We start from the raw sequence: 11,982 nt of genomic DNA, 5'->3' as shown, positions 1-11,982 counted from the left end.
TTTTGATTTATTCTTAGTTTTTTCCAGTTTTATGTTTTCTGTCTCAGTTATCATCATGTTTGTTATATTTGTTTTACATAATGTACTTATTGTACAGTTTTCCCCAGCTTGATTTCACCTCCTGTATAAACACCCTAATCCTGAGTTTGAACCATACCAATCTGTGTGCCTCCACTCTGAAACCTCCACCGAAAGAGCACCTCAGTTACACACTCCAAGAGGTAGGTACTGGAGATATGCCAACACCACTGTGAACATTAACTGTATACTCCGAATACAGGCCTGGTTGGTCGCTGGATTGGAGACTACCTATGGAAATCTGGTTGGGGCTGGAAGTGGTGTTGGAGGGCCAAAAGTTGACCCTAATGTCACAGTGACACATGTTCAACGTGTAACAGAGTAGTTGTTAACACTGCTACACATGGAATTACAAGAGCATGTACAGGAACCAGGCAACATATTATACAGTATGTACTTATTCTACTTCAGATATTCAATAAGATTTGTTTGTAGGTGTCCAACTTGAAGTGTCTAATTATGAAGTTACTTCAATGTTTCCTTACATCTGCGTGCCTGGCGCAATTGCAATCCACACTGTTACATGACCAAGTGTGTGTGTATTGCATGAGTGTGGGCATGTGCCTGAGCATGTGCAGCTAAATAACTTGGGTTTGAGAGTGCAAAAGACATAGGGTGTAATACTCCTTTCAAAACATCTTTGATAATTGCATTCTGGGTGAAACCATGAAATGCTTCTGAAACGCAGGTGTTGTATTACACTTTATCTTCTCCAAGTACATGAACATACAACAAGCGATTAAAAATGCTAACTTTTAAAGGTTACACCCCCTTGTGACCTAGAGTCCTGAAATTCAGTACAAATGTATCTAAATGCATGTACAGTGCCTTCGGAAAGTATTCAGACCCCTTGACTTTTTCCACATTTTGTTATGTTACAGCCTTGTTCTAAAATGGATTAAATAAATAAAAATCCTCAGCAATCTACACACAATACTCCATAATGAAAAAGCAAAAACAGGTTTTTAGAAATCTTTGCAAATGTATTAAAAAAATTAACAGAAATACCTTATTTACACAAGTATTCAGACCCTTTGCTATGAGACTCGAAATTGAGCTCAGGGGCATCCATTTTCCATTGATCATCCTTGAGATGTTTCTACAACTTGATTGGAGTCCACCTGTTGAGGCACAGATCTGGGGAAGGGTACCAAAAAATGTCTGCAGCATTGAAGGTCCCCGAGAACACAGTGGCCTCCATCATTCTTAAATGGAAGAAGTTTGGAACCACCAAGACTCTTCCTAGAGCTGGCCGCCCAGCCAAACTGAGCAATCGGGGGAGAAGGGCCTTGGTCAGGGAGGTGACCAAGAACCTGATATAGGTATTTCTGTTAATTTTTTTAATACATTTGCAAAGATTTCTAAAAACCTGTTTTTGCTTTTTCATTATGGAGTATTGTGTGTAGATTGCTGAGGATTTTTATTTATTTAATCCATTTTAGAACAAGGCTGTAACATAACAAAATGTGGAAAAAGTCAAGGGGTCTGAATACTTTCCGAAGGCACTGTACTTAGTGTATCAATATGTATAGTGTGAAAAGAAAAAAACTCAACTGAATTTAAACATGCTTTTTCCCTACACACAGAAAATGTTACCTACAATGTGTTATCCACGTATATTAAGACCAGAAAACAGTGTATCCTGTGCATCAGATTTAGTTATGGAAATAAATGCTCTGGATTTGTCAGTCCAGTGGTGACCCATAGACCTCCACCTCACACAGGGTCAGGTGTTCACTTCTTCCTGAAATGATCATATTGATGTATTGTCACTCCATCCCGTTACACTGGAATGTGCTGGAGAAGTCCACTATTACACCAGGGGAATCAACATGTGCAATACAACAACACCATCAGATGGTTCAAAATATATATATTTTATACCCCAAACATCGGGTCTTGGTGGAAGAAAAACAAACCAAAAATGTAATATATGATTTAATAAAGAAAACATTTTGAATGTAAACAAGAAAATGAGTGGATTTTATATTCTCATGCAATTCAATCTCATACTGTATACAAAAACAGTGTTTCAGGTTAATGTAATCCTTGGCAGGTTGCAAGGAACTAGCAAGCCATGGTAGTATCGTGAGTACTGATTTATCAAACCAGCTGTGCTCCGTACACTTCCACCTCACACAGAATCAGGTACTCTCTTCTGTCTGGAATGACCACATTGACATATCGTCCTTCCATGCCGTTACACTGGAAGGTGCTGGAGAAGCCCGCTGGGATAGAGGAGATCACAGCACACCTGCAGGATGCAAAATAAATGGATCTGAATCGATCTGAATCTGATTTAGAACAGCAGTAAGAGCAATAGCTTTGGCCGATTAACCCAGCTGAATACTACTCTCTCACCAGTGTTCGGGAAGCTACTCTAAAAATATAGTTTACCAAGCTACCGATTATTCACAATGGAAGAAATTAAGCTACACTAAAGCTACCCTTAAGAAAAATATAAAGTTACTTTGCAAAAGTAGTTCACTATATCCAAACGACTTTGTGAAAATTCGAAATGTCACAGACTACAAATTGTAAGAACAAATCACTTTGGGGTCATATGTTAACAGAATGTGTAGTTTAGCCTACTAAACAAAAACGATGTTTCAAGTGAGATTTAAACAGGTCTGATGCTGAAAAAGAAAGGAAATTCTTCACCCATATTTACTTTTCTTTTTACAAAAGAAGTAGTGTGTAGTTCTAGTAGTTGGCTACACCGCAAAAAAAAAGTATTAACTACTGAAAACACTACCAAGATATGAATTTAGTTAAACTACCACCAGGCTACTGCAAAATGTAGTTGAATTACTAGTTGAACTACATCTAGTTCAGTACTCCCCAACACGGTCTCCAACACAGTGTAGTATCTAAGTCCCATACTTCACCTGGGATTGTTGTTGCCATTGTTGTTGTCCAGGGAGTTTCCAATACGTATCTCAGCACCATTCAGTCTGCTGGGAATAACGTCTAAGTTATTGGTGATGGTGACAGAGAACACTTTGTAGGTCTTCAGAAGGTCCACCCTCCACCAGGGGTTCAGTTCAACTTCAGTGTGGGTGCAGGAGCCATGTGCCCAACGGCCATCACGGTTCCCGTCAATGGCATTGTACGCAGATCCAAATTTATGAAGTGAAGATTGGGTGGCTTTTCCCTTCAACGACACATTCTCTCCTGGACACAATAGCAGGACATTATACTTTGTTTACTGGTCACTATATTAATATGCTGAAGATAAATAAAAATACATTTAAGAAAACTGAGTCCTACCAGTTGAAGAATGGTACCCATACACCTCCACTTCACAGAGTGTTAGAATTCTGTTCTTGCCTGGTAGAACCACAGTCACATAACGTCCTTCTACACCTGATGTCCACCTCAGAGTGAGAGATCTACCTGCTGGAATGGATTTAATGACCCCAGCCCTGAAGAGAAATAATAAGTTATCCTGAAGGAAGAGTCTGCAATAGAACAGTAGAGTGCACTCTTAGAAAAAAAGGTGCTATCTAGAACCTAAAAGGGTTATTCTGCTGTCCCCATAGGAAAACCCTTTGAAGAACCCTTTTTGGTTACAGGTATAACCCTTTTGGTTCTAGGTAGAACCCTTTTGGGTTCCATGTAGAACCCTTTCCACAGAGGATTCTACATGGAACCTAAAAGGGTTAACTTATGGGGACAGCCGAAGCACCCTTTTGGAACTCTTTTTTTCTAAGAGTGTACACTTATCATACTGTACACATTGAACCATATCAGATTATTACTCTATTCAAAGAAATAGAGCAAAGCATGTTTAATTATCTATCTGTCTTTACATGATTGTGTAGACATTAATCTAGCTTTTGTGATGTGTGTGATCAAAATGTAATGTCATCAAAGAAACACACAGAGTGTGGAACCCTGAGTGAATATGTGTCTTACAGAGGGTTGCGAACACCATGGTCCAGTAAGGAGTTTCCTATGCGGATCTCAGCCCCATCGAGCCGCTCAGAATCTTCATTTCTGTTGGTGACTATGATAGATGTGATCATGTACACACCAAGCAGGTTCACTCTCCACCAGGGGTTCGTCTGAGTCTCAGTGGCAGTGCAAGACCCAGCCATGAAATTTGACTCACGGTTCCCATCAATGGCATTTGATGCAAGACTATAACCTGTGTATGCGTTATTTATCACATACGACTGGGTTGCCTTTCCACGTAAGGCAATGTTTTCTGCAGGCAGATTTAAACTATTAGCATTAAAGTTTTGTATTACAAGCAACATTATGTGGACAAATGAAGGAAATTAGTACTTGTCATTTGATCAGTGTGTTAAATACCCATGCCTTGGTAGTCTGACATTCTTATGGTGTCAGTGACATTTATATGTTATTAATCAATCTGTTTACCTGGGGCAACAACAGCACAAAGGAGACCTGGCACTCCCAGTACGAGGTGGAGTATTGCCTTTCTTATCATTCTGTAGGCACTGTGAAATCAAATAAGATGGCTTTTTTAAAGTATGGAATCCAATTGCCGTAATTCAATTAAGTAAGGTGAACTTACTGTATGTATCTACATTTTTACATTTTAGTCATTTAGCAGACGCTCTTATCCAGAGCGACTTACAGTTAGTGCATACATTATTTATTTTTATCGAACCCACAACCCTGGCGTTGCAAACGCCATGCTCTACCAACTGAGCTACATCCCCTGCCGGCCATTCCCTCCCCTACCCTGGACGACGCTGGGCCAATTGTGCGCGCCGCCCCATGGGTCTCCCGGTCGCGGCCGGCTACGACAGAGCCTGGATTTGAACCAGGATCTCTAGTGGCACAGCTAGCACTGCGATGCAGTGCCTTAGACCACTGCGCCACTCGGGAGTACAGCTATCTGGAGTCTGATGATCAACTCAGATTTGAGTTCATGAAACACAAAAATATGCCTTATGGTTACTTATTTATTTATAGTTCAGTGTACTAAAATAAAGTATATAGAACTCCCAAATATCATCTGATGACTTGCTAGATAAATTATCCAATCATATTTAACTTTGACATACTGGGTAAATCATAACTTCCTCATGGCTGAGCGCAGCAGCATTATCTCATCAATCAACAGCAAGTGTGCTGGAGCGGAATATGTGTAATGGTATCAAATAAATACATCAAACACATGTTTTCCATGTGTTCGATGCCATTCCATTCGCTCCATTTCAGCCATTATTATGAGCCGTCCTCCCATCAGCAGCCTCCACTGCCACATACCCACTTATTTTCCAGTGGGCATTGCTTATACTCAATTCTAAATCACCACTGATAATAATCAAAGTAGTGTAGTGGAAGTATACACTGTATCAATTAATAAGGCTGATGGAACAGATTAGAATGTTTAGCTTAAATGTTGATAAACTATTTTTTCTTCACATTTTAGGCGCAGCAATGTACACAAGTTGGAAGGCCTACGCGTGAATGTTCCAAAATGCAATTGCAGGAAAACACCCTTCTAAAATGTGCACCACATATGTGAGCGGCTTCATGGACAGAGATGGAAATATCCATTCGAAATTTAGAAAGAGGGGGGATTTAAAGATGCAACTCTCATGGGTTGCTAATATGACTAGAATAATGTATTTGGCTGCTAGACAATAAAATAAAGTTGAAAGAAAACCAATAGAACAGGAGAACGCATATGAGTAAATCTTTATACAAATAATTGCCTGTTTCTATGGTGGGATTATGGCTATAGGCTACTTTGAAGCAAGGTAAAACATGCCTCATAATATGACGTAAAACGTCCAGGTCGCTATTCAACATGAGATTAATTTCAAATTCCAAGGTGAATCAACCAGTAAGTAATTTACTGTACAACATTTTCAGATAGCCTATATCAAACCCTTACACAGTAATCACCTACTCGTTTCACAATGTAGCCTATTTTTATTTTTTTATTTTATTAAATTGTACCGAAACGTCCTGTTTCCATCACAGCTGTCGTGATTATTTTTTATATGGTATGACTTTACTCACACGAAAACTGTGGATGGAAACGTGGTCATGGGCACTGTTTACCCCATGGTGTAGACGTTTTGGCATTATTCATTTCAAGGTAGTTTGGTAGTATTCACTTCAAGCCTACTTTCAAGTGTTGATTTTTCATCTTTTGACGTCTTGTTTTATTAAGTACAATTAAAATACACATTATGTAAACAAATTAACATCACTACTATTATGTCCAAATAAGGGTAAAGGCATTCAATGGACTACTGGTGGATTCTGTCATATTATCTTACCTTAATGTCCAGCGGAGTTTAGACGTATGTTGATATATGCTTGATTTGGTCTTGTCCTGGTCTGGTAACACTCAGCCATATATGAATGCAGCTGGTTAATAATTTCTTATGTTTATGGTTCTTCAAACTTCAAACCATGTGCTATGATATGAAGCCGGCAAGTAATAAAGCTGCAAGCAATAAAGTCATCTGCAGTCATCCCGACCATAACTTAGGGCCCTAATAATTTCGAGTAGAAGATAGTGTTACAACTTCAGAGGGAACAGGCTATGGCAAAGAGTGGATTGTTGTTCAAAGGACGAAGGAGCGCATATTGCCCAATTTATTTAGCTATTTACAGACTACAAGCACAAACAACCAAATACACAATGGAAACTTTCCAGATTTCACCATTAATTAATTCGGTCCCGCTTTAAATGACGTGCAGCTTATAAAGGCTTCATAAAGCCTTCATAAATCCTTCATAAACACTACATAAATGTGTTACACATCATCTATAACCATATGTCATGCTTTATAAAGGGTTCATACATGTGGCATAACTGTTTGACATAACCACCAATGTCAAATATGATATAAACCTGTGCTTTATAAAGGTTGGCATAAGAACCGCTTAATAAAGACCTTATAAATCATATTAAATTGAGGCTTCACAAAACATTTATAACCCTGTCATACTTCTTGGTAGAGCATTGCAACGCCAGGATATTGGGTTCGATTCCCGGGACCATCCCATACGTAAAAATGTATTCATGCATGACTGTAATTCGCTTTCGATAAAAGTTTCTGCAAAATGTTATATATTAGATTATATTTCACTAAAACATTTATAGAATGGCCCAACCTCTTTCCCTCTTGGGTACATAGTCAATATTGGACCTGACCTCAACTCCCCACAAAATGCTGTGCTGCAGGAGAACACAGACTCCAAAGTGCAGTCATGCACAGCAAAAAACATTGGTAGGGCCTTTTATAATAGTTTTTTATTCATTGCCTATTTCAGTTTTTTCCCAAATTCCGTTTTCTTGGTTTTGTTTTTCCAGGTTTCGGATTTCCCCCATTTTTTCTGGTTTACTCCAGTTTTGGGAAAAATCTAAGAAACTTAGATTTTTGAGTGTAGTTTTCCTTTAATTCAGTGAGCATGCCCTGCATTGTTGTTTGGGTAGCAGGTTTTCTGTAGTGCAGTAAGCACACATGTGATGTGATTGGGCCGCCAATGGAATGGGTGGAGTAAAAGGCCCGCCACACTCCGTATTATTTAGAGCCCCATGAAATGACACCATATATACATTCTATTGAGTATTCCCTACAATACTTTTACTGCTGCACCCAGAATAGTTCTTGCTCTAAGCCAATATGTATTCCATATACAGTGATTCGCATTGGGGGCATTTATTTGACCTTGGAACATGTTTTAAAACCCACATTTAATGCAAATGTCACTTAAATATCAACAAATATGAATCATTGTTAATGTTTAGATAATTATTTGTCATATATCATAAATAGTTATTGACACTTTTCTGTTATTACATGGGGGACTTTTATTTAGAAAATTTCAGAAATTCTGTGACTCCGGAAGGCCTTTTTTAGTGTTGCTAATGAGATGCTGATCATGTGATGAGTTCGAAATATAGTTAGCTAGCAGGCTCAGCTAAATACATATCCCTTAGATACAGCTATGTCTCATAGTTACGTCATGAGATTTGTAAATGAAAGAAGAATATAATAAACAAATTTAATGGAGATTCCCATCTTCACATTTTTGAGTTTCTGGTACGGCACAGATATGCCCTTATCCAGATGGTGTGACAACGGCATTTCCTAACAGACCTATTAACTTTATTTGTTGTTACTTTAAGGTTGGAACCAACATGCAGTACCTCCAGCAAGAACGGAGGCAAGAACCATTCGTCCACCAGCTCAGGGACAAGCCACACTATTCACAGCCCTGTGTAATGTTCAATGTAATCGCATTGCTGGACTTTTTGAAACATCAAATAAAAAGAAATGTATAGTTTAGACACTTGTTTTAGCTGTCAGTGACAATTCCCTAAGTGTTAATACATTTGTGTTTACATCATTAAGCCATTATGTACACTACAGGTCAAACATTTTGGATCACCTATTCATTCAAGGGTTGTTCTTTATTTGTACTATTTTCTACTTTGAAAGTTTCTTCAAGTGCAATCGCAAAAACATCAAGTGCTATGGTGAAACTGGCTCTCATGAGGACTGCCACAGGAAAGGAAGACCCAGAGTTACCTCTGCTGCAGAGGATAAGTTCATTAGAGTTACCAGCCTCAGAAATTGCACCCCAAATAAATGCTTCACAGAGTTCAAGTAACAGACACATCTCAACATCAACTGTTCAGAGGAGACTACGTGAATCAGGCCTTCATGGTCGAATTGCTGCAAAGAAACCACTACTAAAGGACACCAATATGAAGAAGAGACTTGCTTGGGCCAAGAAACACGAGCAATGGACATTAGACCATTGGACATTTTTGGTTCGAACCGACATGTCTTTGTGAGACGCAGAGTAGGTGAGCGGATGATCTTCGCGTGTGTGGTTCCCACAGTGAAGCATGGAGGAGGAGGTGTGATGGTGTGGGGGTGCTTTGCTGGTGACACTGTCAGTGATTTATTTAGAATTCAAGACACACTTAACCAGCATGGCTACCACAGCATTCTGCAGCGCTACGCCATCCCATCTGGTTTACGCTTAGTGGGACTGTAATTTGTTTTTAAACAGGACAATGACCCAAAACACACCTCCAGGCTGTGTAAGGGCTATTTGACCAAGGAGAGTGATGGAGTGCTGCATCAGATGACCTGGCCTCCACAATCCCCCGACCTCAACCCAATTGAGATGGTTTGGGATGAGTTGGACCACAGGGTGAAGGAAAAGCAGCCAACAAGTGCTCAGAATATGTGGGAACTCCTTCAAGACTGTTGGAAAAGCGTTCCTCGTGAAGCTGGTTGAGAGAATGCCAAGAGTGTGCAAAGCTGTCATCAAGGCAAAGGGTGGCTACTTTGAAGAATCTCAAATATAAAATATATTTTGATTTGTTTAACACTTTTTTGGTTACTACATGATTCCATATGTGTTATTTCATAGTTTTGATGTCTTCACTATTATTCTACAATGTAGAAAATAGTAAAAATAAAGAAAAACCCTTGAATGAGTAGGTGTGTCCAAATGTTTGACTGGTACTTAATGTGCTATAAATGACCAAATGGGTTTGACTTTATAGTAAGTACAGCATCATATGATACAAGGCATTTCTGTATGTGTTATAAATGACCAAAGGGGTCTGACTTTAAATTAAGTACAGCATCATGCGAAGGTGTCTCATTTCAAATTAAGTATTACTGGACACTACATAAAGTGTAAATAAATAGGTTATTAACATTCTGCTGATTTATGAAGTTTCTGTCATGATCCACAGGTTACAGTAGTGTGTGAGAGGCTTTTAAATGGGATGATGGACCTGCAAAGCTTGCGTTTGTGTGTCAGAACCAAGATGATTTGGAGTAGTCCAACCTGAGACTACCGCACCAGATTTTCCTCTTCTGTTCCCATGCTGGAGACCAGAGCTTGTTTACAACATGTTACAATGGTGCTAACATTTTGTGGCTGATCTTTCAGCGGGGGAGTGAGTGAATGTGTCAAAGATTTGACTGGGTCCAGCACCACGCGGTAAGGCTCGTTTTTGTTGTCTGGATGTTTTGTCTTCTAAAGAACATGTAACTTGGTTCCAGAAGAAAGACACTTTCAATTTCTTTAGGTTGGGGGCTTTCATCAAGGTAAGTGTTTCTTGGTGTAACGTCATCCCCAGGCTATTGCACACACAGCACACATAAGCCTGGGATATCAACCATTTAAAGTTGTGTGATGGAAAATGTTATGTTGGTGCTTTTCTATTGACCAATTTCTATGTTCTATGTTTGTGCTTTTCCATAAACCAATTTCTGTATTCATGCAAGTGACTGATTGAACGAATCCTCACTATCCAGTGTCTGCAATTTGACAGTACGCCCAGAACCTTCTTTAGAGAAAGGGATATCTCAGTTTCAAGGTCTCAGCTTAGAGAGAAGAAGCCTCGTGAGGTATTGGTCTGTCACATGCATGACCCAGAATTGGTCGGTCACATAAATGAAGCAAACGTTAATGATTAATTAATCATGAATAAGCTAAATCATGCAAATATAACTTGTCAGTATATAAGGGAACTAACGGGACTGCCCCGTTAGAGATTCTGACAGATGTTCACTATGGTTCATTGTTTGTTAGAACCTCTCCAGCACGTTGACAGTAGACAATGATTAATTGTCACGCCCTGGCTCTGGGGACACTGTTATGTTGAGCCAGGGTGTGTAATTCTATGTTTGTATTTCTATGTTGGCCTGAGTGACTCCCAATCAGAGGCAACGAGTGTCAGCTGGTTGTCTCTGATTGGGAGCCATATTTAACTGTCTGTCTTTCACTTTGTGTTTGTGGTTTCTTGTTCTTATTTGGTTTGTGTTGAACCGTAGACATCACGTTATCGTCTGTTGTTTTGATCGTGTGATCATTAATTAAATAAATATGTTCACCTTCAACGCTGCGCATTGGTCTCTCCCTGACGATCGTGACATTAATTTAAGATTGACTTCAAGTGTCCCTGTGTAAGAATTTCCACGACAATTTGGCGATGATTGATTCTGCCTGCGGAGCTTTCCAGTGGGGGTCTGCGAGGAAAACCGGCGGCACATGTTATGAAGCGTGAGGGAAATGACCAAAAAATGACCAAAAGATGACGAGACCCAATAAACAACAACACTGCCTGTTAAATCAAAAACAAATCAAATTAGAATTACAACTCTTGATAACTCCATAAGGAAATAATTGTATCCCATAAGGTAATGGTAAAATAGACTAGAGACAGGTGTCCCTCATTCAGAGGCAGCACTCTCTCTCTGTCCTTCTCTTGATTCGAAATACACATAGGACTATTGATGAATTATAAACTTCTTCTAATTATTAGTGTTTACATCTCACCCAATGTCTCCAGTCTTTCTAGTGAGGGTGATCAGGCCTCACCAGGAAGTGACCTTCTGAGCATTTGGGCGGAAGTGTTTGGGAACGAGATTAGGTGTAATGTGACTAACATGACATCACTTTAGAGCGTTGCCATCCTTCAGCATGTCACCCTTTATAAAGCACATGTTTACATCATATTCGACCTAGTGGATTATGTCACATTTGACATTGGCGATTATGTCACACAGTTATGCCACATTTATGAACCCTTTATAAAGGATGACATACGGTTATAGATGCTTTGTAACAGAAGTATATAGTGCTTATGAAGGCATTATGAAGGCTTTACGAAGCCTTTATAATCTGAACGTCATTTAAAGCGGGACCATTAATTCTAACATAATAGCATTAGTATTACAGCATTACATGTATTTCTAGGTATTAATAATAACCATCTAACCAATAATTAGGCTAAAAGTTTTACAAAAAATGTTTGCCAATTTATACCCAAACATCCAAAAACAGTGTACAAACAGAACTTCCAGAATAGTGTACCAAATTCGTTTTTGTATACTGAAAGTAAATACACATTTTTGATAATTAACATAG

General features: G+C 39.1%; 1 protein-coding gene across 1 annotated transcript; it reads right to left on the bottom strand.

The window, feature by feature from the left end:
* Window positions 1-2,003: 2,003 nt before the first annotated feature.
* LOC123481147 lies at window positions 2,004-7,375 on the bottom strand. Its single transcript, XM_045216384.1, has 6 exons — window positions 6,348-7,375; window positions 4,465-4,544; window positions 3,997-4,288; window positions 3,349-3,503; window positions 2,967-3,252; window positions 2,004-2,332 (listed from the first exon to the last, which is right to left on the bottom strand). Exons 2-6 carry the CDS (start codon window positions 4,532-4,534, stop codon window positions 2,182-2,184), a joined length of 954 nt encoding a protein of 317 aa, XP_045072319.1. The 5' UTR covers window positions 4,535-4,544; window positions 6,348-7,375; the 3' UTR covers window positions 2,004-2,181.
* Window positions 7,376-11,982: the final 4,607 nt, after the last annotated feature.

This window comes from Coregonus clupeaformis, unplaced genomic scaffold (genome assembly GCF_020615455.1).
Source record: "Coregonus clupeaformis isolate EN_2021a unplaced genomic scaffold, ASM2061545v1 scaf0700, whole genome shotgun sequence".
In the NCBI taxonomy this organism is placed as follows: Eukaryota; Metazoa; Chordata; class Actinopteri; order Salmoniformes; family Salmonidae; genus Coregonus; species Coregonus clupeaformis.
The sequence above is the reverse complement of the archived record's forward strand: the minus strand, read 5'-3'. Positions and strand labels throughout refer to the sequence as shown.